The sequence below is a fragment of the Neodiprion lecontei genome, chromosome 2, assembly GCF_021901455.1.
Source record: "Neodiprion lecontei isolate iyNeoLeco1 chromosome 2, iyNeoLeco1.1, whole genome shotgun sequence".
Lineage (NCBI taxonomy): Eukaryota > Metazoa > Arthropoda > Insecta > Hymenoptera > Diprionidae > Neodiprion > Neodiprion lecontei.
This window is the reverse complement of record NC_060261.1, coordinates 32,445,966-32,472,524: the sequence shown is the minus strand read 5'-3', so window position 1 is coordinate 32,472,524 and position 26,559 is coordinate 32,445,966. Positions and strand designations below refer to the sequence as shown.

Below are 26,559 nucleotides of genomic sequence, written 5' to 3'. Positions count from 1 at the left end.
CAAAATTGGATATCATGGTGGGAAAGTTTCAAATTTTTTATACAAAAAAAATAACAAAAAAAAGCAACAAATATTGGATCATGTTTTTGTTTCGGCGACAGGAAGTGTTGAATATTCAAATCAAAGTTCGAGACGAAATGGTGATAAAATTGATTGACGTGAAATCTTAAGGTGCGTTAAAACATATCCAAAGTGCAACTAGATAGTAATTTGGACCCATAAAATTTGTTCGAAAATTGCGGAATCGATCGATATTGGTGTAAATAAGTGTAGGGAAAAATTGTCGTCTTTTCATCCAATCCTCACGAGTGTTGAATTGAAAAATTCAGAGCGTCGAAGAGATGTACACGAAGGCCCAAGAGATCGTCGGCATCCTTTACTCCTACGCCGACGAAGGTCGATACCAGAAGGCAGCTCTGGAGAAGCAGCAGAGAGAAGCCGAGTTCGAGGCTGCGGCAGAATTTGCAAAGACTGTTTCCTCGGCGGATGACGGGACCGCTGTCGCATCCGGCGGAGCCCCGCAGAGACCGGAAAAACCCGGCGTAGATCCCGGGGCGGCTGTTTCAACTGCGGAATAAATTTATGTACTCCGTTCCCTGACCAATCGACGGAGTAGTATAATTAAAGAGATGCTGCGGGCAGGTTACAGCTGGTGAACCAGAGTCGGTATGAAATTGGCTCTGGAAACTTTTTACGTCCTCTCATCCTCGCGTCTCAGCCTCGAGTCATCCCGTTCTTCGAGAGTAATCCAATCTCTTATTCTCGACCGAAGGTGTGTTTGCGGCAGTATTTCTTTCAATCGGCCGTTCGTTTATTCCTTTTTGAGAATTCCCTGATTGCGCGTGGGCAAAGTCTCTAATTTTATTGACACTCGCAAGCAATCGTATGCTTGAGCGAAGGCCGGGATGTTGTCTTCTCCGTTCTTCTTTCAGTTTTCTTTGAATCTAACACCTCTCATTGTAATGGCTGCGGAAATTCTGCGACGATCGATTCTTGTACTCGTTGACCTTTTTCACTGTATTAGTTTGAACAGTTGATGTCGTACAAATGTAACAATTGAATATGACAGTCTAACTTAATGTATGTGTGATTTAATGACAACTTGTGAAAATATGATATATTGAATAATAAAGTAATTAAGGATTGAACGATCATTGACATGGATAAAAATCGGGAATAAATATCAAACGCGCATTTAAGAAGAAAAAGGGTGAAAACCGTAAAAATTCGAAAAGAAAACGGAAAATGAAATATAAATAGGTAAGTAATCGTGCAGTACCTAAGATCGTGCTTTTCGCCTAAAAGTTCCGTCGCAAAGATATTCATCGCTTCCATATGTTATCAACTCGGTAGAAATAAATTTCGCTTACCAGTCGTGCGGTAGGAAAGAGCTATAAGTTAAATAAAAATATGACTACATTTTTGTACTTAGCGTATAATATTAAATAATTAATTTGCGTGTGCTTAAGACCCTCAATAAATTAGAGAGTTAACATGTAATTAAAATTTAATCTGTTTCAACTGCTTCAGATTTTAATCACCAATTCACAATGTCGGAAGAATTCAAGTGGCGTCAATTACGCAGACAACGTCCATAATTTCGTACACAATACGATAAATTTCACCCATTACTAGATCGACAATGTGTACAGCATATTTTTTTCAATCGCAACGTCGGTTAATTAACCGCGCCGTTTTACACTGTTAATTGAACATTACGATACATGTAGAAGTTGTACACGTTCCGCACGCGTTCTGCGCAACGTGAGGTTGCACGATTACGCAGCTGTTCAAAATATCGCCCAACATTCTATTCGCCCAACAACTTGGACCACGCCAAAGACGAAGTAAGCAATTAGTGCCCGGTAATTAATGTGATGTGCAAACACCATGTAACCCACTCACTCACCTCATCGCGATCGATACAAACAGGTTTACTCGCCTGCATTAATTGTTAGTTGTTAATGCATCGTCACAGGCTATGTAATAGGTTTTAAATAAATCGGGAGAACAATTTGCACGTACCAATATCAGTGAGTGGAAATTGAACTATCGACTTCGAAAACTATTAATAGCGTTCTTTACTTTGTGTCAACCTCCACAGCTGGCGTCCGATTTCGAGGAAAGCATCGGGCTGGTTGTTAATCAGTTAATTAACACGTGGTGTAATAGCTTGACCTTAGCGTGCTTTCATTTGCCAGATAAATTAGAGTTACCCCGCATGAAATCACGCCGAATTTTTATTTCTTCCTCGGTGCTTGTATAAAAATTAAGCGTTGAAATCTCGGTGCAAGGATAGGGCTCGATTTGTACGAGGATGCTCTCCGTCTTCGGAAAAACTCTCCTCTAATGTTGTTCAAGTGAAAACTCCCTAAAAAGTTTCATGAATTTCTTTGGTCTACATATGGTTTCGAATTGTGAATATAAATTCAAGCTCACATATATTTATGTACAGATATATATAAGCTTTCCATCACTTTCGCAGACTCTCACTCGCTCTCGAAGTATAGAGACAAGTTTCAAAACTTTCGAGTGAGAAATATCGAGCAACTGTGCAGAGAGCTTGCAAAGAGGTGAAAAAACGTACGCGAAATATCCGCAAGGAAGAATAAATGGGGCCGCGAGAGCGAAACATTGAGAAGAAAAGCGGGGGCGAAGAATCATCTCGACGGGAAGCAAACGGTAATGCATGCATCAAGAAACTCAAGAGGTAACGCGTGAAGTTTGAAAAATATCAAAATCCATCATACTCGTTCGAAATTTTTCGAAAACTCGATACTTTAATTATATGTATTATTCTTGTTTACGTTACGTAAAGTAACGTTTCAACTTGCTCGCAAATTTTCATTATCAATTCTTGCGCGCGTTACTACAAGAAAGTGTTACCAATAGAAAATATATATTTTTTTTTCTTTATGAATCAGGTATCTCTGCAATACAAGACATTAAGCAAAGGCAGCGACCGCATATCCGCATTTTTCCTAAAAGTGTATATTATATGCGGATATACATTGCACGGATGGTAGAAATTGAAAAATTGCCATCCAGCTCGTTCGCGATGTCACATTTTACTTCACGAGTCGTAAATCGTCCGTGACTAAAAAAAAAAAAAAACGTAGAAACCCGGAAAGGCTTCCGGCTTCCGAAGTGAACGGTACACGGGAAATAAAGATATCTTATAACTTTGAGAAATTGACGCAGGTAGAAAAGTTCGGAAACCGAAAGTGGGTTCCAATTCATTCGATCCTCTTATATGATACACGACTTGTAGGCAAAGATCAATTTTGTAGAAAATATAAGACTGCAAGAGGCAATTTGTCATCCCTCCGAACGATTAATTATTTCGTCAATAGATTGAAAAATATTTGAAAATTAAACACGGAGATGTGTCGGTGACTCGTATTTGATTCATTTTCAGTAATCACCTATTTCATCAATGCTCGTTCGAGTGAAGTTGACACATCCAATTGCAACTGTGCATTTGGCAAAAAAATAAAAATAAAATAAATAAGCCGTTTGATGGAATTAATTAACGTCATTCAATTTGCAGAGCGCATTCCAATTAGCGTGATACGCCCACAGCCTGGCAAAGTATTGGGTAGGAAGTTTTCACGGCGAACCTATCGTGCAAGCGGGAACTTTAAAATCTTGACAATTGATCTGAAATTTTTTAATCTCGAGTTAATTTCTGTTCGATAATCCATCCGGAGGTGAGAAAGAGGCGTTTGAACGAGGCTTGAAGAACGGAGGATAAAAGGGAAATATAATCGAAGTGAGAAAAGGGAAGAAGAAGGAAAACTGTAAGGAGAGGAGGAAAAAATTCACGGACAGTCTCTTTGATGGGTGGGTGGCTACGATGTTCCTCCGAACACAGGGCTCCTCTCCCTCCCGGCAACCAACCGCCGACGCCTATATAAAGCGTCGCGACGCCTCTTCCACGCCAGAACTCGAACGCATCGCAAGAGTGTTGGCGGGTTTAGGATTTATTACTGCGAATCTCAGTTTGAAACTGAGCAATGTAAGATAAGCTAGACGGATCCAAACCTTAACTCCTTGCACGCAAACGCTTTGTCTTTTCTTCCTTCTTTTATCTTCGCCAGCATAAAAATTTTTCCACGTTTGTTTATTTCCTTCCAATTCTGCCATAATATGTTTCTCATTTTTTGATGTTGTAAAAGCCAAAAAATTTCAACAAACCAAAAATTGTCCCAATTTTATTTCCAGTGGACAGATTCTTCGGTTAAAATTCTACCATCTGGTACAAAATTCTATGACGGGAGAAAAATCGAGCTTCCAAAATCAGTGAGCGACAGTGATTGTGTGCCAATTAGTGTCCATCGGATCTCTGATTGTCTTTGACGACAAATCGCATCTCTGCACAGCTGTAATTATCAAGGTAAGCCTACTGTGAATAACCGTTCATCCGATCCCTGAACAGCCTTTGCTGTGCAGGCGGAAAAGACGATGTTACCAAACCGAGAGCAGAAACCGTCGAGAGTTGGTTTGAGCAGCATGCAACAAGTGAATCTGTGGACACAGCGGCTACGCTGTTGTTTTTCCTCTTCGTCCGTTTGCGTATTTGTTCGATCTGCGTATCCTTTGAACAATTAATTAATCATTGATATAGTTTCAATAAACAATCTACATTTTATTATTCACCCCGTGTTGTTTTATTATGAAGCTGAATTAATCGTGGCAAACGCTAATTTAGCGTCACGTATTTTCATTATTGAGGTAGAAAAATTCATACCTATGAAAATTGTTCACGAACCGGGGGGGAAATTTTTCAATTTCGTTAAACGATCAAATTGTCACGGCTTAACGCAGGTCTGACAGCGAAGAGAGAGGAATTTATCTCACGTACTCGCCATCAGAAGCAGTTATCGGCCAGCTGCCAGTCGACGAATTTTAAGTGATCATTTTCCAACTACCTCCGTGCCTCTCGCACTTTGCTTATCCGACTTAAATAGCAATTGTCTTGAAATCCATTTCTTAACGATTCCCGTGGATCAATTTCTCGTCCGGAAAATGAAATTCAAAACGTTTCCTCTACTTTTCCCGTCGCTGTAGATAAAACATATTTTTTTTTTTTTTGCAGAAAATTAATTTATTTCTCGCAAATCGACGCACCTGACGTGTTAAACGAATTACTAATGAATTACGGGAAAATTGATTTTATGATAAAGTTCGTAACGCAAAAGATGTAGTTGATTTAATATCCGGCTGCATTCATCAAACTTGACAGCCTTTTACGGAATGTCGTCGATTCAATCAATCACTATCCTTTTTAAAACCGACTGCAGGCACAACTCAGAACTGATTGCACGTTATTTTACAATTTGATTACTCCAATACGTCATCTTTCACGAGATTCAACGAATGACAATTCAATGCCACCAATTACACTCTGGTGTTTAATTGCGTGCTGACAATGAGTCCTTCGGGAATAACTGCGTGAATCCAGGAGTTGAACGAACCATTTTTAATTGAAAAACGTAGAGACACGAATGAGCAAAAGTATCGCACTTTCACGTCTATGTTATTAATCATCCGCACCTTTTCATCGCACTATTGCGTGGAACTCCGGATATTGTCAACTTTTTTTTTATGTCATAGGTCAAGTTGATTCTTCTCTGATAAAGTGTAATTATCCCTTTGACTGCCATTGTAACATATTTGCCACAATGACGAAACGGCTATTTTTTGTAAAATATCTGCTTCAATTTCAATTTAAAAATCCTGAAATAATTTGAAACATAGTAACGCATTCTAAAGAAAGTTATCATTGAATAAAAACTGTTTATTAAGGCATCAATATTGAAAAACACCGTTTTTCAAAAGTACAATTTTTTGAACCTTCTGATTGAGAAAAATTTGAAGCCGTTGCGAAAAATGACTTTGTTCAACGGGGAAAACTGGCTTGGCCGTTAAAGGGTTACACAAGTTCAAACATATCTACACTCATGTTGAACAGAGATCAGAGTTCTGTTGGTTACACAGCATTATTCAGCAATATTCCCCGGAGCGATTGATGAAAAATAATAACAAATAAAAAAAAAAAGTAATAAATTCAGTTGCTTCACCCTGATGTTTCTTGGATATCTCTATGCGCATATGTAAGCCGACTTACCGTTTGCAAAATGAGATTCCTCTTTTTTATATGTACCTTATATACAGTGAATGAATTTGCATGGAATCTGTGCGGATCCCTTGAGAATCCTTTTGACACGGGTCAAGGATTCCATAAGAAAATTCTCGAACCGAGAATGTAACTTGATACCTACTCACATCTTGAACGGAAAATATCCCCCGCCTCGAAAGCACTCAACGGCGTGTCTGTCACGCGATGCGATGAAAGCTATCAGCGAGGTGCAGCTCATGCGAGAAAAGCTCTCATTCTCTCTTGTTCCTCCATCCTTCTTCCTCTGTCCTCATTACGATCCCTCCACTGTGCCATTTAGACGCTTCGGGGTCGGAGGAGTGACCTTGCGATGCAATTAATTACGCCGTATCCCGTTTCTCATAAATCGCGACAAATTAACGCCACGCGTAACTAGCATCCTCGTTTGTTTAAGGTTCCAGATGTGGCCCCTTCTCGTCGTTGTGGCTTTGGTCGATGCCTCGACCTCGAGAACTGAAAGTTTGAATTTCAAGAACAGCCGCAGCGGGATCCCTCTGCGCCTGAACGACCTGAACATGAACTTGAACGATATGCTTCGTAAATCGGAAACCGACCCTCTCGACAAATACGAATCTGCACTGGCCGCAGTTCCTCTCACCGACGATGCAATCGGGGGAAATGGAATGCAATATCAGGGCGACGAGGAACCTTTCGATAAATTGTCAATATTTAACGATTTAAGGGAAAACCAACTGGGCGGAAACGCGGGTGAGCTTTAATGGCCGTATTATTGTTTTTTTGTAATGCCCGAATCATTCGGAGTCCTGTGAATCGTGAAACTGCAAAGCTGGCTGACCATTTATTGATCATTACCGGCAGATTCATCCCACCGTGAATGCACAGCTCGTTATTATTATGCACGTGAGTGTTTCAGCAATTAGCAGCAGTTATTACCTGAAACTATCTAGGCTGAAATTTCTCGTCTCCGAAACTTTCGCCTTCACTATCAATTGCCTTATTCGCTAATTCAACGAATGACAGTAGCTCTAACTTCGCCCCGTTAGTCCTTGGGTTTCCCGCGATAATTTTGCGCGGTTCGCGGTAGCGGATAATCCATCTCACTAATCGAGGACGACAACGCCTAATCTCGTCTGTGCCGAATCTCAGTCTTTTCCAAATGAGAAAATCACTGCATCCCAGTAGTGTGTAGCTCATTTCTTTCTACATGCATTCTTTTTTCATTTTACTGCTACCAAAACATTTCATTTCATTGTAATATTTCGACCCGTTGCACGGAAGAAACGTTTGATTGCAGAAAGAAAATATACAAGGCCGGATTTTAGTCACAACGAAAAAATGGTCTTTTCAAAAATGCTGATGAGAGTCGCACCTCGTCATCGGTTTCATTTTTGTCTTTTTCTGTAATTTATCTTCACCGGTGGAATGTTTCACCGAATTCCGATAATTATCATCGTCCCTTATACCGTATCAACAAAGTGAAGAACCGTCTGATTGTGAGTCACAAAAGCTTCGGTTGAACACGTCTTAAAGTAAATATCGCATTATTGCTACCATTCTACGTTGCAGCAATCAAGTGAATTACTCAAGACTTCGATCAGACTGCAATACTCGAAAGTGTACACTCAGACGGCTTCTACCCTGATGAAATTGCACCCCCACACTTTCTACATATATGATTAATTTAATGCTCTGCAGACTTTCATTCGTACGATTCAACGTTTTTTTGCTTTTACATTATAAATGAGTTTCTCCGCGACGAATTGATTAACTTGTACCCGAGTACAGCCGGTAAATGACTTACGGAGATTGCGTCCGCGCGTTAACCTTCGATAATTACAATCCGGGATTAGCGGGTCCTTTGCTACTTCTGAGGCTCCTTCGTCCGGAATAACTCCAGTGAAATCAAAAGTGGAATTCACTTGGCGTAACGCAGTACGATCCTCCCTTCCAATTACGTTTGAATCATTCAACCGCCCCCGCACGCTTCGATTCGGTAACAAAAAATCGTCCCTTGAAGTGTGCCTCGCTTTTATAGTCTATTGACGAAAAATTAGATGTAAGAAAAAATTGACCAATTGCGACAATAATTGCGTAAATTTATTCACAAGAGTGAAGAGAACCTTCTTTGACACTTGTTTCTCCACGATCTCGAGCAAGCGCTCATGTCGCTGTACGACATGGCGACATCTCATTTTTCGCACGATTAAACATCACGGTCTCTCGCACTTTTCGATCTAACTATCGGTTATTGAACGAACTCAATACCTCCACCTCCCGACACTCACAGAGAATAATACAAGCGGAAATATGTTGTACCTAACGAAGATTGTACTCGACTATCACACTTGACTACTTACATGAATGAATTGTATTGGGAGAACAATACACAGCACACCCTTAACTCACGTGGTAACTGTGAAGCTGATCATCCGAGGGATCAAAATCCACGATAAGAGTTATTCACCCGGGGTTACCTAATCCTTGGTACGGTTTCATCCCCATGCAGACGACAGGATTTCGCCAAACGATGGAGAGGACGACAATGAACTCGATCAATTGTCCGCATACCTTACGCAACTCCTTCAGGAACCGGGTGGCTGGGAGCCCCCCGTCTTTGTGATCGAGGAGCCAGCCATTGAGTGGGAAAGTCCTGGAGTGTTGGACGATTTGCCCGATGGACTCGAGGCTCTTCCGACGCCGTGGAAGCGCTCGCGTTACTACAGACGATATCCTTGGAAGCGACAGAATTCCAGGTGGAGCACTTTGCTTGGAAGCACTCGATCCAACTCTGGGTTGCGCTCTATCCTGATTATGTTTCAGGTCTCACTACGTAAACGACAGCTCAAGATACCTCTGCACTCCGACTCGGGAGGACGTCTTTCAGCTTCTTGTCGCGCTGCACGACGCACGTCAAGGGAACAAGTCCAGAACCGTGAATTTTTGCAAACGGCGACGTCCCGCCGGAACGGTGTTCACCAACATCCGCTTCCTCGGGCGCAAGAAATAATGAGGAGTCGACGCATTTTCCCGCATCCTACAGCTTACACTACCGTATATACGAACACACATTGTACTTTCAATAATCACTCTCTGGCTGATACTCCGTGTTGTAATCTCGAACGCTGCGCCCACGGCTAGTCAATAAACCGATTAAACCTATAGAATCTACTTTTCCACATTCTTTACGATTTTATGATGTACTCGAGTAACCGAGGTATGTATAAAAAGCGTTGCAACGATTTTGAAATTGGTCTGAAACGTTTAAAGTTTCTCGTAAAGTCAAAAGAAAATTATATCAAATCAACCGTCGATGAACGAAGTGAGTATTCTTCAATAAATTAGTCCCACTTATTTCCGACGACGAAATGAAATGTTCAATCTGTGCTGACTAGATGTACAAGAAATGAAAGTATTGTATCTTATATACATACCGAATGAATTGGAAAATAAAAGTCAACACGTATATGCAGCAATTTAATATAAATTCTACTTTGACACCAGATATCCTTGGAAGTCTATAATTTGTTGATTGGATTCATTTCAGAGCGGCATATGCAATTTATACAGTAGGGGCTACGATTGCAAAATACAAACATGAAATGGAACTTTGTTCTAGATAATATTTTATTCGACAAATGGTCATGGATAATTGGCTCGTACATACTGTTAATGTGAATTATGTTACTAATTATAGGTTCAATGGCAAACCAAGCTTGTCCCATCTCAGCAGGATATTTGCGTAAACCCAGCCCGAAATCCTCTCCCAGTCCCTGAAGAATCGGTCACAAAATACAAGTCTGCAAAGCTGGATTGCGTCAAGTCAAAGATCGCTGGAACGATAAAGAAAAATGTTTAATTTCCGGTTTACTAGAGAAGGTAAACTTAATTTTCAGAGGAGTTACCATCAATGCAACGTTCATTATATGTATACTCTTACTTCGACTTCCTGTCAGCGACGTTCCACAGTATCGCTTTTTCTGACCGCTGAACGTCACGTAGTCCTTTCTGCACAACGTGCTGTTTTCCAGATCGAAATCCAGGATCGCTAATTCCAGCTGGCAGTAGCCAGGTGCCTTAAAGAACCTGAAACAACGGGTGGTTCCCGGTTTCGTGAATGTTCGCATATTTAAAAAAAAAGCGCAGACGTACGAGGCTTTTGAGAATATCTTTTCCTGCGATCAGTCTACACTATGAGAACATCGAATGACCGACCAACAATTGAAGTAAGATAACAACAACTATTGCGTAAGCGACCAAGCTTACCTGTAACACTGATTGAGATTGTTTGAGTAGCTGTTCGGGTAATACGACGAGGATACGATCCCCTCGACGACGTTCACCGTCTCGCAGTTCGCCGAGGATGGGAAATTGAGGATGGCGGAGTTTACGTTATCCGGAAAAATCGGTATTACCGATATCGTCGACAAGGTTCCGGTGTTGGTAGATCCGCTCGAGCACTGTGCGCTCCTCAAGTATACCTGCTTCGCAGCCTTGACCCAGTTCAGGAACTTGAACACTTGGCAAGACCCGAAAAACAGATTTTGACTGGTCGTCAAGGCCGCGGAATTGGTTCTCTCGAAGGTGTGACCCAGGTCACGTTTTTCCCGTAACTCTTCGACATCCTTTTCAGGGTCCGAGGATCGTTCAGCTTCGCCGTCGAGGCTTGCGCTCCGCTTGTAGTTCCTTTGGTAATTTGTTGCGAAGACTGGCTGGTTCGTGTTAAGGAGAAATTCCTGACCGGCGGAACCGCTTCCCGTTCTAAGGTAATTGGTCAAGCAGGACTCCTGGGTGACTTCGATTACGAACCCGTTGAACTTGACCTTCGGATAACCAAGATACTTGACGGTGATCACTTTCGTGGCGATGTTGTCGAAGGAGGTAGTGACGTTGAGGCCAGTCTTGCACCCGCAGAGTCTGCGACCGTCGACTTCAACGTATCCGTAAGCGCAGAATTGGTCTTCGGAGCCAAAGTTGAAGAACTTGAAGTACATCCGAAGCTGGCAAGTGCTCTGCGAGGCTCGCTGAATCGTGTACTGACACTCGTAACTGTTAGAGGAGTATATCAAACTCGGGAATCCGGGATTTGCCAGGAGGAAATTGCTCGATGAGTACACCGAGCCGCAGCACTCAGACAAACCGTTGTTGAAGTAGGTCGTGTCGTCGGTTCCGTAAAACGGGTTGCCGTTTCCGTTCCCATTTCCATTCGGATAGTAATAACCGTTCGTAGGAGTCTTGCTTGGATAATTACCGTTGTTGTTGTTATTAACTCCGAAGCTAAAGTCAAACTCATTTCCTGCGTCCGGATATCCGTTGTCGTTTCCGAAATTCGTGCCTGACGGGTGATAGGGTTGGACGTTTGTCCCCGGGTAAGAAGGGGCCGGATAATGCGTGACAGGGTAAAAACTTGGTCTTCCGTTCCCGCCGTTACTCGGGTAATAGCTGGGAATATTTCCAAACCCGTTGGATCCTGTCGGTACGAAGTTCCCGTTCCCCGTTCCGAAATTCGGGATAGAATTTCCTCCGCAATTCGTAGTCGTAGGAATGCAGTTGACCCCCGGGTTGTTACCGAACCCGATCGACCCTGGTGGAACGAAGTTTCCATTTCCCGTTCCAAAACTCGGACTACGACCATCCCCGCAATTTGTACCTAGATTAGGATTGTAGCTGATCCCTGGATCATTATTGTTGTTGTTGTTGTTGTTTGCAAAGGGGTCGAAGCTGGTCGTCGGAACCGAGGGATTCACGGGGGACAGTGAATCGGGAACCCCGTACGTCAGCCATCTGTTGAACGTTTCGTAAGTCTGAGATGGACTCTGACTACTCAGCGAGGACTGAGTCCGCTTTTCGGGCTTGACTCCAAGCCTGGTAAACGGAAGTGGAATTTTCTGAGGATGAACGAGGAAATCCCTCGAAGGTTCCGTGGTCTCGACGGCCAATTGAGAGGGTCGAGTGGTTGTCTCCTCGAAATTCCTGATCGCTATTCCACCGGGAATTGTTTCCGACGAAAGGTTCGGCGAAGTATTTGCTCCTGTGACTTTGAGTGGCCTGGCGATGCTGGCTGGCGGTAAGTAGAGGTAAGACGTGATACTGGGGGGTTTCGAACTCGAGAAACTGACATCTGCCTCTTGGACATGGCCGCAGTTTTTGTCGCAGAAATCATGCTGTTCAAATTCCGGAAGCTCAAGGTGTTCCGACGGTCTCTTCACCCCGTTGGGCAAGTTGGATGGCGTTGAAGAGGCTTTCGTCGGATACGTGGTTGTGTGAATGCGTGGCGAGGGCTGGTCCCCTCTCCCCACATCCTTCGAAGCCTCGTCTTCTTCGTCGAACTCGATCTCCGGGCGATATACCGGGTATGAAGTCTTCGCACTGTTGTCAACGATTGCGGCCTTCGTGGTCGACGATACTTTGGTCAGTGGGCTTAGCTGAGAGTCACCACAGGGTAAGGCTGTAACCAAAATCCTGAACCCTTTGGCCCTCGTTCCGTTTCCCGAATGGAAAATGATCTTCAGACTGTTGTCCTGGCCCCGGAATTTCCGAGTCCCGATGCTGTTGCCACAGTAGACAGTTCCGTTCCCGATTTTGAGGTAATCCTCAACGCACCCTGTAGAAGCCTCAAGCTGGAAGTCGAGAAACTGGAGGTGAAATTCCTGTTCGCACTTGGCGAACTGACTACCCTTCAAAACGTAGACACAGTCCTGACTGCTGGGGTAGATGCTCGGATATTTTGGGCTGGTGATGACGTACTGAAACCCGGAGAAGGACCCACCACAATTTTGGACGTCGTCGCAAAGGAAAGTTTTTATGAAAATGAAAAAGTTCAATAATAGCAGGAGTTTCATGATTCGAAAAACGATCGACACTCGTTGGTAAATCACCTTCGGATTGAACACTAGTCCCGTTTCAACGTTACTCTTGATCGGTTTTTGACAGGACAGTCGCCTGACCGAGAAGCCAAGGAAAGTACAACTGATCGTGCGAACCATGAATGACCGGCTCTTATGAAATTTATTGTTTAACCAAGTCAAATACCTCCCAGTTTCGGGCAACGCTACATGCAACACTTGTTTGCAGAGTCACGCAGTTCTGCAGGAAGAGGCGCGGCAGAGGATGTGTGTAGAAATCTTCGTTTGAAAATCGAAACAGGTCATCAATCGTTGAGTAAATAATTCTAACACTGCAGGCAGAGGGTTCGTGGCATGGGAATTTGCGACTTCGCCTTTTGCCAGTCGAACCCGACCCTGACGGTAATTGACAATTTGATTGATGGAAAATAAAAATCTCTCACATAGCGTGCCAGGGTTTTCAATTAACGCGTCCTTTCGGAAATCTGTCTAGACAAACGGATTCATACAATTAAGCTCTGATGGCAGCCATTTTTGATTGATGAAATTGAATTCTCTTTCGACACAATCTGACCTATCCGCGCTTCACGTTGTCACGTCGCCTAATTGTATCATCGCTTTTGTAGATCAAATGATTACACAATACAGTAAAAAAGAATAAGAACTATTCCTTTAGCAATTTCATCATCGAGTGTCCCCAATCTTCTACACGTGGCTGAAACTTTTAAACTCATCATAGAAGACGAGGCTACTCCTCTGATAAGGTATCTCATACGTATAGTAGGCGTTGGTCTTGGATAGTCAGTAACATCATACGATCATGAAACACTTTTCGTGTAAACGTCGTCTTTTTTCATATTTTTTTATTGTTATAAACCTACTTCAAATGCTTAGTGTTCATTTTTTTTCTTGTTTTTTTACATTTTTTAAATTTTATATAGCTACTTACAATTCTTAGAATTACTATTATAAAGTCAACGCAAGAATGTTAAAATAACAAATACTGTAGTATGAATAATATTCTTGTTCATATAATTGAGTTTGAAACTGGCGAATATAGAGAGACTTGCAAAAAATCGAATTACACTGTTCTGAAACCTGATGCTTACATTCCGATGTTACAGCAAGGAAATGAAGATTATAAATTGAATTATTAAAGTCTTATGTATTTTACAGTCTAGTATAACGCATCTTGGAAAATTTTGAAAACGAGCTTCGAATTTCAATCGATCTAAACGTACAATTATAATTTCGAGACTACCGCTTTCCTGTCAAGTTGCGCATAAATTATGCCGGAAGGCTTGTCTACCGGCAAGTAAACCTCTTGATTCTCGCCCTGGACCAGCTTCGAGAACTTGCTCAAGTCGAGGGTGAAGTAATGCTTGTTCGGCATCCTCATTTCGATGCTGTAGATCTGTAACCAGCATGTGACAATTAAAAAAAAATTTCTTTCGATAATTTGCGGTTTTCTTTGTAGGAGAAGCTGGCCGAAAAATAGTCGAAAATATCAGAAACGAAGAAAAACTGAATTATTGACCTGGTCAACTTGGTCCAAGATGCATTTTTCCGTAAGGTACAGAGTGTTCTGCACACTCGGTGAATAGATTCCGGATTCCGGGGGTCCGGCAAAATTGCTGAGAATGCAGTTCTTGACTGTCCTCCACACCCTGTCAAAATCCACCCCGGATGCCGTTGAGAAATCCCAAGATGCGGTTACCTCGGTGCTGAATATGCGGTCATTCATATCAGGTAAGGTTCGGTACTCGTCTTGAATGAAATCCGTGAACGAGCTCTGGGTTGTTTTTAATACGCGCAGATTTTTTAGCCCTCCACGAATCCTCGGCGATTCTGCGAAGAATATAAAATGAGTTTTAATAAATCAAGCTAATGAACGAAAACCATGTGCAGTCTTTAAGACGATCGATCCAGTCGTTGCAGGTTATCGATAATGTTTTAATGGTTTTGAAATAACGTTATCCAAGTTACTATTTCGGGAAAAGAAGAAAAACACTTTAATTATCCAAATTATTACATATATCACTCGGAAATAATAGATAACGGTTCACAATCTATTTAGTTGTTTACTAATGAATCACGCACGCGTTTCATCGTCTGCGTCGTTTATCTCTAACTCCTGTTGTTACGGTTCACGTAATATTTACAGCTTGCATAAACGAAAACTTACAAGTACCTAGAGTGCTACAATAATAAATTGGAAAAAATTGTCAGATGTGTCACAAGCAACTTGGAAAAATAAACAAAGAATTTTGTAACTGGGATTTCCCAAGGTTCACAGAATACCGCGTAGAAACGAAGCTGGAATCTCATCTCTCAAATCGCTATTACCAAACCGTTTCATCTGTATCAAATTTCTTTCACGAGATGATGTAATACATGAGTCGACTAGATTTCCGAGGTCGTGCAGAATCTGCAAAGATAAACAAACTTCTCGAGCAATAAAGCCGCCATCGTAAGAAAAAACAAAAACAAGACTATTTCGACAGATGGGTAATCTTCAATTTTGAAGGCGAATATCTGGACCTTGGGTACCAATAGCCTCGTTATCCAGCATTCCCTCTTTCTGGCCTTAAAATCTCCTCCGCGCTCTCATCAATCAAGGCAATATTGACTAGATGAGAATAAAATTAGACCATATACGACGCACAGACTTACCGTTGCGGAGCTGGGTCACTTGGCAGTACCTCGTGGCTGTCGGGGTGAAGACGAAGGCGTGGTTATGGGGCTCGCCGTCGACGTGGTGACGCTGCCACGGATACTCCTCGACGTTGACGTTGACCTCGGCGACGTGACGATAGGTGTAGAGGAAGTGGGCGCAGACTAGTATTCCGAATTCCTCGGGCGTCTGAACGCCGTGTTTTTTCGCCAGGAGATATACGGTGTTTTTCTGGCTGTCCGTGGCTATGATGTCCTCGTTATCACCCTCGAGGTAGTCCTTCTGGGTCGAGAGCCTGAGGTGCGTGTCGACCTCGTACTCGCGGATTTCGTGATGTGAGCCATCACGGTGCACGTAGAGGAGCTTCACGTGGTTTTTACCGTACCCGTAAGATCCGAGCTGGTACTTTTCCCGACCCGCATCGCGGGTCGCGCTCAGGTTCGGCTGCACTTCCGTAATCGGTCCCGACGATGAAACCTCGTCGGATAGTCGCGAAGACGCCAGACGTGGCGGGCCTGATCTTCGGCAATTCATCAGTCCCAGGGACTGATCCGCCAGTGATCCGAATCTGCTCATTCTGCGCAATTCAACGTAATCTAAATTTAGGGTTTCGCATCTAGGATGTATGGGACGTACAAAAAAAAGGTGCAAGAGGTCTCACTTAAGCTAATCTTCTTACGTATGGAAAAAAAAAACGTTCCCCTGGTGCAAGGAAAAGGAGCCCTCACAAATCTTATGGGAAATTGACTTACGGTGGAATTGGCTCAAATTCGGATTTATTGTACATTTCGACGTCCTGAACAAAAATGTCCATAAGTAGGAAGCGTAAAAATTTCTTCTAAGAGCTGTAGCGGCCCAAGCAAGGCCGATTTTATCGTGTATTATATTTGACTCAGAGAAACAATTATTCACTGCCACCAACAAATATATATATCCCTCACTGTTGTAAGTTCTAACACTGATGAGTATGGATACGTAAATTTCTGTATGTATCTATGCATACGCATACACATGTGTGGTGTGTGGGTGAAAAGAAGAATAGACGATAACTCCGCAGACGCCTGGAGACCCGTGGCAGCGACTAATTGTTTTTCTATGTCAAAGATATTATAGGTTAAAGTCCAAATTAGCCTGAAAAAACAAATACGGGATTCAGCCATTCTTGGGCTGTTACAGCTCTTTTGTTCAGGACATCGAAATACACAAAAAATCCAAATTTGGACCAATTCCACTGCAAGCCAATTTCTCATGAGATTTGTAAGGGATCCTTTTGAAACCCTGGATTTTAACTATCACCACCTTAGTGTATCGACGATATCAGAAAAATGATGTCATTCGAAATTATTTTTATCAAATAATTGATAATGGTTGTCCGATTCTTACGAACAACAGCCCATCTTATTGGTAAATGATTTCTTCACAAATCGTCCGAGTTAGATTTTGAATAACATTTTGTTTGAAATTCATTTACAAATGAAACGAGCAAGTTTTAAATTGAATCCAACTTTTTTGGTCGAGTAATAGTAAAATAAAATTACATGTCTAACGTTGTTATATTAACTAGGTGTGTAGACTTTAAATTCGGAGGTTCCAAATTTCTTCTGATTCACAGAGATTTTTTCGATCAGATTTAACTTGACTAGTTTCGGTTTCATTTTTTAGACTTCTCTGCTGCCATACTGTGGTTTTGACACACTTCTGACCTGACTGTACGGTGGATACAGAGGGTGAATGGTATAACGTTTGCAACGGAAGTGATATAAAATTCTGTAGATCTATTATTTTATTTCTTAAAAATTATCTTACTAATTTGGTGCTTGATATGACGTGAACAGTTTTCTTTATTTTCTTTTAATTTATCGCGTTACTGCCGAATGAAGGAAATTAAGGCTGCTATATAACCGTCTCTTATTTGCTTTAATAATATCTACGATTTAGGCAGCGTCTATAATTGTACTGAATTTAAAGGAGGTTATAATGTCGTCTACAAAGATTAGAAAACCGGCAAAGAGTAGTTTCTCCAATGGCAACACGCCGAACGTGAGGTTTCCACGCGCCGTGTCTGCAAAACTACGCGATAAGATTCAGTCTTACACGAGTAAGAAAAAAAGGTCGCGTTTATCAATATCCTTCAGCTAATTAACGCGGGTTTAATGAAGGCATAGTCTAGACTACTTGACTGTATTCTCGCGAGAGTAAGATTTTCTCACAATGCGACAGCTCGCCAAGCATTAATCATATATGCCATCTATTTTCTCTGCTCATTAATTTCATTGGTAACAAGTGCAACAATTGTAAATGATCCGCACGAGCAGTTATAATACTGCTAACCGTTTACCTAAACGAAAACATAATTGATTGGCCATTGATTATCGTCTGTAAAAATTTCAGTCAACGTCATTTTCAATTTTTATCTCCACAATTCGTGTATTAATTGTGTATCAATGCCACCATATAGCAATCAATACATCAAAGTAAATTTTTTCAGGAAATAAAATCAATTGAATTTCACTTCAAACTTAAGATTCATTCTACTCTTATTCACAACTGATAAAAATACGCGCATTTGTTCGATAGATAGTTGAAAAAGATATTTATTCAAAGATTGGCTGTTTCCCGAGCATCCGCAGTCATTTATCGATCAATTAATAATACCAATTGTTTGTTCAATTTTTCACCTACCTGTACTGCAAATTGATTACTTTTCCGCAGCTCAAGATGCAAAATTGATGATGATCGACTCTCCCGTTGCCGCAAAGGAAAACGAATTAATACGATGTGTAGGAGATCGTATTTGACGTACGACTTCTTGCGTTGAAAAGTCTTCGGAGCACTCGAAAGATTTCGGGTAAGTGCAACGGCGTTATATACTTATCGTTATTCGAAAAATCTATCATCCACGCTTACAATTCCCCACCACAACGACTTATGACCCGACGAACTCGACGGGAAAGCTGATAACGACATCCGAAAAAAATACACTATGCTTAGATATTATACACATGCGTGAAAGTAAGCAAATATGTTATAATCATATTCGAAAGCAAAATTTATGCTTAATACGCGAACTCTTGATCATTCGCAACTATATCAGGTACACGTGATTCACAGATCTGTGCGATAGATCTTTGATAAAAATATTTTTCCACGTTCACATATAATGCATTTATAACCCTCTTGTGTCTAGACTCTGAATTTCCCGAAAGTACGCGAAAATGAATATCCTTTATCAGTCTAATCGTGAGCACACACTAGAGTCGTTTCCATGAGATGAACTCTCCAAGCTGGGCCTCGGTCTCGTTAAAAGTAATTTAAAGACACTTCGATTATCGTTTTCTTTAATTTCTTCACCCTAAAAATGTACAAACACTACATCCGAAACCTGATAATTATTGGTTGCGGTATTTGGTTGAAACTTAGGACTTAATGCTGAGTTGTGGAAATTTCCGAAGCGATCCGGTATATTCTCGTTCAAGATCTGACGCTCCTGGAAGTTTACGTAGTCAAAAATTCGATACCACGTGAGCAGATAATCGAACTGCTCTCTGGAGCTGGTGTAAACTGGTATAATTAATGAGCTTTGCCAATCTGCATATAATATATATAACCGTCTATTCGCGTGCCAAGTACAGCTCGCATGAACTTTGTGTCGTTCGCGTGTCTCAGATATTATATCAGCTGCATAGTTGCAATTAAGATACGTTCTTTTTTCAGACAAAAAACGTGAGAGGGTAAGGGGTTGGAAAAAATCAAATACTTTTTCCCATTGGCATGAATCTGCAGCCAATTTCCAGAAAAAGCTACGCGTGCCTTCGTTTCTATATTTATAAATTACAGGAAACTCTTTTTTTCGCACATATATGATAATTTTGCACCCTATTATTACGGCTGTGCAAATCTGGTCGAGTATTTCACTGTTGCTTATCATTTTTTATTCGGTTTCTTTTCACACTGATTTATGTAATGCATTTTTACCGGTCTTACTTTAATGTTATAACAATTTCATCAATACTCAAATAGTGTTAACATTTATAATAACTAGATTTCGTGGCTTTGATGCAATTCGCTCGAATTTCATGTCAGATCAAGTATCCAGTTTCGGTGTTTTGCTCCGATTCTTCAGCTACGTTGGCGTTCACAGAATCTGGGGATTTTTACTGCGGTAACTCCAACGGCACTCGATTATAAAAACAAGTCTGGGATCATCGTTAACGATAAGAAGCTCGTCGTCAAATACAAAGATTAGATAATAGCTCTGACGTAACGCGTAAACTTCTAAGATTTGACCTAGAAGATCACAGAACACTCCACGTTGAGAATTTCGACGAAAAATATTGTTTACCAAAACCAATTCCCAGTTTTCACGGTCAACTCATTTTTGTCACCTTTCTATCTCTCCGTGTGCGAACGTTTGCTCTCTCAGATCGCTTTGCAATCCTCTAACGTACGTACATCGGGTGTTATACGTTTGCAAATATTTGTTATTTGTTTTCAACCTCGGTTAGACTATACCAAATATGGACTCTTCTTTACGGAACCACATCAACACGTGTCGTTGGACACTTGTACATCTTATACAATTTTTATTTCATTCTCATTTCCTCTTACCCGTGACGTTATGAAGAAAAATAACAATAAATAAAATACTGTGTACAAGACACCGTTTGATATCGCAGTATTGGACAACTATATAAATAGACTTTACAGAAAGCTATACGTAATAGTTTTACGCGGTGATAGGAACCAAGGTTCATACCGCATATTATAACATGGAGACATATATCATCGGAAATCTCATTTTGTGAGTAATTAAAATTGCTTATAACGTGGCTGAACGTCGATGCAATAATTCCCGGTTGTGACAGCTGCTCCGATTAATATATATCCCGGCGATTCAAAGAATTGCAAATACGTTTCGACACGTCGAAACGCCTACGGGACTAATTGGACGTCGCCTGACAAATGTGCGATAAAAAAACATAAATTACGCAAAATTCCATCAGAGTAGAAGAGGGGGAAAAGAATACCATTTTTATAACCGTCGCGCAATTTTTTCTCTGTCAGATATGCATTTCACTTCTCGCGATTTGTCGACGCCTTCGCAGCTTCGGTGGTGGTCCCAAATACCTGTTGCGGAATGAAAATAGGTTTGACGTTTATTGAAAATAGATGCAGAGGAGTAAAAATTTTCTTCCCTTCTACATGATCTACAGCAAAGAAAGTACTAAATTTTAGTGATATACATTTTATTCTTCATATTATAGAATTCAAGAAGGAAAATATAAGTCGAGGAAATACGCGTGGAGGTAATAAATTTTCTAACAAAATTAAAAACTGTTACTCACCCCGTGATCGAAGGCAAAGAACCCGGCCGCCTACGTAGCGGTATTTCTCGCTCGATTAAAACGGCCCTGCCAGTCAAACGTCCAAGAAGCTCCGTCAAAGCTACCCGATCGAGGAAATACTCCCACCTACGTTAACGAAAAATGTCGATTGAAATTTTAGAGAAATGAAAAGTGCGCCGTAGAGAATATATGCGGATTTTAAGGAAAGAAAAGAGACGGTTTTCTCGAGCGCGTAATAATAGCTTGTGTAGAATGTTTTCAAGGCATACGAACTTTTCTTCTAGGAAAGTTTCAGCCAGGGTAACAGGCGCCTGTCGTTTCAAGTTGCTGGAATCGAATCGATTCCCGATATCCAAACAGGCGATTATGATGGACTGTAAGAGTGAAAAGGAACGCATGACGCACGGGTGACAAATCACTTGTATGTAGTCATCAGTGCTGTGGAAATATTTTCCGAATGTATTTTTACCTGTGGAAAAGGAGCGTAAGTATCATCTGCCAGGTGGCAAAGGGCGGTTGCTACTTGAGCATTTATTTTTTCGAAATCCTTAAGCACGACGACCTTATCTCGCCTCATACGCTCGCTTGTATCCTCATAAAATTTCCAAAATTCGGCGGTGCTTGCATATCTGCGGATAAAACAGGTTTTTTTGCAAACAGATTCCGGCTCGACGGAAAGTTCTGTAGAAATTTAATTTACTCTGAACAATTAAGCGTCACTTTGTCGACGTTGTAACTCGGCTTCTGGAAAGCCGACATCACTGCCGAAGCAATTCCCCTCACGATTCTGGCCCCAGTTTCCTTCGCGTCGGAAGACGCGAGACAGAGAAGAATCGAGGGCCTCTCTGGGATTGGTAGCAAAATGTGGGAAACGGCAGTGACGATCGTCGACATTGTATCCGCGGATTGAGTTTGAAATTCACGTCTGTAAAATAAAGCATCTAGGAAGTAAATACTTGATGGCTATTACGCTGAGAGTTGCGATTAATCGAGCTGTTGTGGCAATTTTATTTTTTTATGCTTTATGCTTGTCTTTATGCTTATGAACGTGGTCTTAAGAAATCTCGTTCGTGAAAATGAATGTCATGGAAAAAAATTAACGTAATTTTCCTAATTTCCTGCACAGCTTCTTTACAGCGAAACTTTTTGGAGGTAAGCACGCATAATTAATTTCAGACGCCCTGTGACCTGGTGAAATATGAAGGGAGAAGGATCAATCATTTGTGAGATATGATACGATGCCCAGGAGGTATAACGAGCTCGTTAAAGTAAATGGTTTCCATGGACTGTATCACCAGGTTTGATAAAGCTAACACATTTTCCGGTACTCTCATCCATCTGGGAAAACTTTTCCACAACAAAGATTCCAGCCCCAAATTAAATGTCGACTTGAAGTCTGAAATTTTTACCTGATGCGGTCCTCGAAGAGAGTGAAAAAAATGGCTCGTCTGTCGCTCAAAGTGTTGCATCTAGCCATGCTGCTGCAGCGTTTTGAGAATATAGGAATCGTTATGATCAATAGTATCAGGGCAAATACTGCGTAAGGGATCCAGTACAAGACATCGAAAAAGTACAGAAATACGTTCGAGTCTGTGGATGTCAAGAATAAGGTAATCTATACTTTATTTTTAATAAAATAGCTGGAGTGTATAAATTTGTGGCTTGTTCAAAATCCAGCAGAATTTATATTGTGGCTTATACAACATTTCATACCAGGATCTTCGAGACATTTATCCAAAACACCGATTCCTCCAGTTGCTTTTTGCTCTTGACAGCACAGCTGTACGGCGCTCTGTAATTTTCTAGAATTTAATAGACGCATTGCAATTTTGAAATGAAGGCGGAACTTGGAAGATAATTTGTGGTTAATAATACTGGAGTTTGGGTTGTGGTTCATTCATGTTACGTATGTATGTACAAACGAAGGCTCTTCGCTTGTCCGTGAATTTAGTCACGAACAAGCGATCGCAATTTTTAATTGTTTCACTGTTTATCGTAAGCGTTGTCGTAAGTAACAATCACTTATGAACGATATTGCGTTATAAACTCGTTGTTTTATGATATGAAAGGATTTGTTTACACATTCTTATGTGAGAGGCTATTAAAAAAGGAAAGGCATTACTTGAATATAACTTCCAAAAAATTACTAATTTTGCAATTACGTAGTTACTGATTTTCTGATTTTTTCCGTGATGTTTAAAGAACCGTTTTGGATGCTTAAAAAATTGATATTAGAGAAATGCACACATAACTGATCATGATGATATGCCCATCGCAGCTGCACGATTTCTAAAATGCGTTATAGATGATTTATAAAACCAGAATAAATAATCATATATGCTAGCAGCATTATTCAGATTGATTGACATGTCATGGAAACCCGGTAAATCTGCTCATTTTGCAATATTTCGAAACCAAGCTTCACGGATTAAACATTCCTGCTTCGCCTTGGAACGAAACTAATTCAAATACGCGCGGCAATTCTTAGTACAAAATTTGAGTTTAAGATGGCGCGCGCGTAGCTCGAGTTTCGAGCTCCCCAAACTCGATAGCCGCCAGTTCGATAAGCCGACCAAGGTGAGAGTCACAGATGAGTTCACGTAACAAGTGCTTGACACAACCAACATACACATGAAATATGGCGAGTTCGTCAAGGTGATTTTGAAATAACAGTTTTGACAAGTATTATTGACACACAATACCGAGCATTTGCGAAACGAGATCGCTACAAAGCCTTGATCTTAGCTGATGAGTATGACGCATAGGTTCAAATCTGAGTTGTGGGACTAACGCGACGACAGGCTCAGCGCGAATTAACCTCCCAACGGAATATCACCTGTTGTGTAACAAAAAGAAAACCCCGCTTCTAGAAATTCCTCAAATAATTCGCTAATTGTAATTCCGTTTCTAACTACGCGGAACCTGAATCGATACCCTAGTTTCAAAACAAAAAATAGCAAACGTTTCGTCGCGGGAATGCGGTGACACTTACCTCCAAAACCTAGAAACTAGAACATCAACAATGTATATTTTTCTCCACCCACAGAAATGACACAAACAAGGTATGCTGCTATGCTCATCCAGATGCCCCGCTCATTGAGGATTATCGTGCAGGGGACCAGATTTGTTCCGAATGTGGGCTGGTTGTGGGAGACAGGTAAGTGATAAATCCCGCCACGTCTCTTCATTTAACGTCAAACAATTCACTCGCATGGCTCTTTGTTCTCCAGAGTCATAGATGTTGGTTCCGAGTGGCGGACATTCAGCAACGAAAAAGCTGGGGTTGATCCCTCTCGAGTTGGTGGACCTGAAAATCCACTTCTCAATGGCTCAGACTTGTCTACAATGATTGGTCCAGGAACTGGAGCTGCTTCGTTCGATGCTTTTGGGGCTTCAAAGTACCAGAATCGTCGCACGGTAAGTTCATGTTGTGAAAACACATGCTCTCTAAAAATCTTTGATGTCTGAAGTATCGACAAATATCGTATAATCTATGTATCTTTAGATAAAAAAACCCAAGAACACCCTTGAATTTTATGTGTCTTCAAAGTTTGCTCATCTTTTCTGCACACCTATAGTTAGCTCGATTAAGCTCTAGCAAAAACTTTACCGAGTTTCAGTACTGGAGCAATATAGGTACAATTTTCCGCTTTAATTTTATTATCCTATGCTGCTGCAAAGCTGTTAATATTCATGTAGCCCCGTAAGACTTGTGTGGAATCAGTGTCAGCAACAGACTGAATTGTTGATGGCTGTAAAAATATCTCTGCATCATCGCTTTATGGTTATTAAAAGTAGGTAATGAAAAAATTTCAACACCCATTAATTACTGGAAATCGTTGAACATGTGTACATTGCGAAGGCCTTGAATTATTTGCATCGATCAAAATGGATGCTACAACCACTGTGACCTTAATTTCCTTTACCAACAGATGAGCAGCTCCGACAGGACTCTGATAAATGCTTTTCGTGAAATAAACGGCATGGCGGACCGCATCAATCTTCCTAAAACCATTGTCGACAGGGCAAATAACCTTTTCAAACAGGTGCATGATGGGAAAAATCTGAAAGGCAGATCAAATGACGCAATCGCATCAGCCTGTCTCTACATTGCATGTCGACAAGAGGGGGTGCCGAGAACGTTTAAGGAGATTTGTGCCGTGAGCAAGATCAGCAAGAAAGAAATCGGCAGGTGTTTCAAACTGATTCTTAAGGCGCTTGAAACGAGTGTCGATCTCATAACAACTGGCGACTTCATGTCAAGATTTTGCTCTAACTTGGGACTACCCAACATGGTGCAGAGAGCCGCTACTCACATAGCTAGAAAAGCAGTTGAAATTGATATTGTGCCTGGAAGATCTCCTATATCCGTGGCTGCTGCAGCTATTTACATGGCATCACAGGTAAAACATTTTTTGGGGATTTGTAAAATCGTTTATTATCTCAATTCTAATTCATCATATTTTAAATTTACACTAAATAGACCACCACCAAATTGATTCTATTATTGTGCAGGCATCCGAAGACAAAAAATCGCAGAAAGAGATTGGCGACATTGCCGGTGTTGCTGATGTCACGATCAGGCAATCTTATAAGCTGATGTACCAACATGCAGCTAAGCTTTTCCCTGAGGACTTTAAATTTGCAACACCCATCGATCAACTGCCTCAAATGTAAATTAGTTTCTTCCTATGCTGGCGTTGGTGAGCGTTCTTCGTTATTTTTTTTCCGTTTGCTTCTCTCTTAGTTCACCAGCTGTTTAGATTGGTTCATTTGGACGTTCATCAACGAATTATTCAATCATTGATTACGATTTGCATTCCCATGATGGCGCACAACGTGACGATTATCGATATATATTAAATATATATTACATATTTTTCTGCTCGCATCACTACTAATACAGACGAAAAGGTTTTAACATACAAAGTTTTTCTTAGAATTATAATTATTTCCATGAAGCGATGATAGATCTTTTTGCATTCTTGGAATTAAGAGTGCTGTACACAGGATTCGAAAAGCACAACACGGCAACACGTTCAAATTGATGTAGTTTAAAGTGTGGAATTTAGACAATAATGGGTAGATTGCAGTATTTTTATTCTATATTAGTTTTTTTTATTCTATTTTCTTTCTTCTTAATGGACGGTTTTATTGCAACATAATGTTGAAGTGATTCGAATAGTAATTGTATGCAGTTCATAATCGTTTGGGAAACATTTTGAATATTTCGTTACCTGTAATTATTTCGAAGGTAAATCGGTTCTCAGTCACCGTATGTAACAAATATTTGGTAGAATATTAATTATTACACTTTGGAAATTTCCTAATCTATCCAGTAACCTACAACGAGAATATTAGACTGTATAAATTATTATATGTTTTCAAACTTCCTATTGCATCATTAGTAACAAAAGAAACGTTACAACTCGTTACAAATCGTTTTAACAATAATTTCGTTATTAATGATTGCCAAAAAAGTGAAAGGACACATAATACAACTTCCATATCTATTGACATCAAGAATTATTTATGCACGCATCTATTGTATAACAA

The 26,559-nt window shown here is 40.9% G+C and overlaps 6 protein-coding genes across 12 annotated transcripts in view; 3 read left to right on the top strand and 3 right to left on the bottom strand.

Annotated features, from left to right (window-relative positions):
- Nucleotides 1-1,148, top strand: part of LOC107225605 — a 73,017-nt gene extending 71,869 nt beyond the window's left edge. For all 6 annotated transcript variants that reach the window (XM_046730590.1, XM_046730587.1, XM_015666128.2 and 3 more), the window contains one exon: nucleotides 330-1,148. In XM_046730590.1, coding sequence (XP_046586546.1) covers nucleotides 330-578 — 249 coding nt within the window. In that variant the 3' untranslated portion in view covers nucleotides 579-1,148. The remainder of the gene's footprint in view (nucleotides 1-329) is intronic.
- Nucleotides 1,149-3,814: 2,666 nt separating this feature from the next.
- Nucleotides 3,815-9,301, top strand: LOC107225604. Its single transcript, XM_015666127.2, has 5 exons — nucleotides 3,815-4,018; nucleotides 4,225-4,396; nucleotides 6,576-6,889; nucleotides 8,649-8,895; nucleotides 8,963-9,301. The coding sequence occupies exons 3-5, from the start codon at nucleotides 6,583-6,585 to the stop codon at nucleotides 9,147-9,149; spliced, it is 741 nt and encodes a 246-aa protein (XP_015521613.2). The 5' UTR covers nucleotides 3,815-4,018; nucleotides 4,225-4,396; nucleotides 6,576-6,582; the 3' UTR covers nucleotides 9,150-9,301.
- A 456-nt stretch (nucleotides 9,302-9,757) lies between these two features.
- LOC107225600 lies at nucleotides 9,758-13,125 on the bottom strand. The gene is made up of 4 exons (XM_015666124.2): nucleotides 13,018-13,125; nucleotides 10,406-12,885; nucleotides 10,080-10,225; nucleotides 9,758-9,972 (listed from the first exon to the last, which is right to left on the bottom strand). Exons 1-4 carry the CDS (start codon nucleotides 13,123-13,125, stop codon nucleotides 9,866-9,868), a joined length of 2,841 nt encoding a protein of 946 aa, XP_015521610.2. The 3' UTR covers nucleotides 9,758-9,865.
- A 705-nt stretch (nucleotides 13,126-13,830) lies between these two features.
- LOC107225606 (uricase) lies at nucleotides 13,831-18,515 on the bottom strand. 2 transcript variants are annotated; one of them, XM_046730665.1, is made up of 4 exons: nucleotides 18,361-18,515; nucleotides 15,658-16,235; nucleotides 14,522-14,832; nucleotides 13,831-14,398 (listed from the first exon to the last, which is right to left on the bottom strand). In XM_046730665.1, exons 2-4 carry the CDS (start codon nucleotides 16,232-16,234, stop codon nucleotides 14,228-14,230), a joined length of 1,059 nt encoding a protein of 352 aa, XP_046586621.1. In that variant the 5' UTR covers nucleotide 16,235; nucleotides 18,361-18,515; the 3' UTR covers nucleotides 13,831-14,227. The 2 variants fall into 2 exon arrangements, with proteins under 2 accessions (XP_046586621.1, XP_015521616.2); XM_015666130.2 differs by having other exon boundaries at nucleotides 18,341-18,514.
- Nucleotides 18,516-19,477: 962 nt separating this feature from the next.
- LOC107225601 lies at nucleotides 19,478-24,079 on the bottom strand. Its single transcript, XM_046730668.1, has 7 exons — nucleotides 23,996-24,079; nucleotides 22,413-22,484; nucleotides 21,704-21,928; nucleotides 21,473-21,632; nucleotides 21,277-21,377; nucleotides 21,004-21,129; nucleotides 19,478-20,785 (listed from the first exon to the last, which is right to left on the bottom strand). Exons 2-7 carry the CDS (start codon nucleotides 22,478-22,480, stop codon nucleotides 20,719-20,721), a joined length of 747 nt encoding a protein of 248 aa, XP_046586624.1. The 5' UTR covers nucleotides 22,481-22,484; nucleotides 23,996-24,079; the 3' UTR covers nucleotides 19,478-20,718.
- LOC107225609 (transcription initiation factor IIB) lies at nucleotides 23,571-26,489 on the top strand. The gene is made up of 5 exons (XM_015666133.2): nucleotides 23,571-23,658; nucleotides 24,050-24,160; nucleotides 24,234-24,420; nucleotides 24,936-25,406; nucleotides 25,519-26,489. The coding sequence occupies exons 1-5, from the start codon at nucleotides 23,642-23,644 to the stop codon at nucleotides 25,678-25,680; spliced, it is 948 nt and encodes a 315-aa protein (XP_015521619.1). The 5' UTR covers nucleotides 23,571-23,641; the 3' UTR covers nucleotides 25,681-26,489.
- Nucleotides 26,490-26,559: the final 70 nt, after the last annotated feature.

Coding starts and splice junctions, on each gene's coding strand:
- LOC107225604 (XM_015666127.2), top strand. CDS start 6,583: ATGTGGCCCCTTCTCGTCGTTGTGGCTTTGGTCGATGCCTCGACCTCG. Junction 6,890..8,648: donor CCAACTGGGCGGAAACGCGG/GTGAGCTTTAAT, acceptor ATCCCCATGCAG/ACGACAGGATTTCGCCAAAC. Junction 8,896..8,962: donor TGGAAGCGACAGAATTCCAG/GTGGAGCACTTT, acceptor ATTATGTTTCAG/GTCTCACTACGTAAACGACA.
- LOC107225601 (XM_046730668.1), bottom strand. CDS start 22,480: ATGGCTAGATGCAACACTTTGAGCGACAGACGAGCCATTTTTTTCACT. Junction 21,929..22,412: donor CTCTTCGAGGACCGCATCAG/GTAAAAATTTCA, acceptor TTTATTTTACAG/ACGTGAATTTCAAACTCAAT. Junction 21,633..21,703: donor GTGACGCTTAATTGTTCAGA/GTAAATTAAATT, acceptor TTTTATCCGCAG/ATATGCAAGCACCGCCGAAT.
- LOC107225600 (XM_015666124.2), bottom strand. CDS start 13,125: ATGGTTCGCACGATCAGTTGTACTTTCCTTGGCTTCTCGGTCAGGCGA. Junction 10,226..10,405: donor AATCTCAATCAGTGTTACAG/GTAAGCTTGGTC, acceptor CCGTTGTTTCAG/GTTCTTTAAGGCACCTGGCT. Junction 9,973..10,079: donor GTCGCTGACAGGAAGTCGAA/GTAAGAGTATAC, acceptor TTATCGTTCCAG/CGATCTTTGACTTGACGCAA.
- LOC107225606 (XM_046730665.1), bottom strand. CDS start 16,234: ATGAGCAGATTCGGATCACTGGCGGATCAGTCCCTGGGACTGATGAAT. Junction 14,833..15,657: donor AGTGACCCAGCTCCGCAACG/GTAAGTCTGTGC, acceptor TATTCTTCGCAG/AATCGCCGAGGATTCGTGGA. Junction 14,399..14,521: donor TCTTGGACCAAGTTGACCAG/GTCAATAATTCA, acceptor TGCTGGTTACAG/ATCTACAGCATCGAAATGAG.
- LOC107225609 (XM_015666133.2), top strand. Junction 24,161..24,233: donor GGGCTGGTTGTGGGAGACAG/GTAAGTGATAAA, acceptor TTTGTTCTCCAG/AGTCATAGATGTTGGTTCCG. Junction 24,421..24,935: donor AGTACCAGAATCGTCGCACG/GTAAGTTCATGT, acceptor CTTTACCAACAG/ATGAGCAGCTCCGACAGGAC.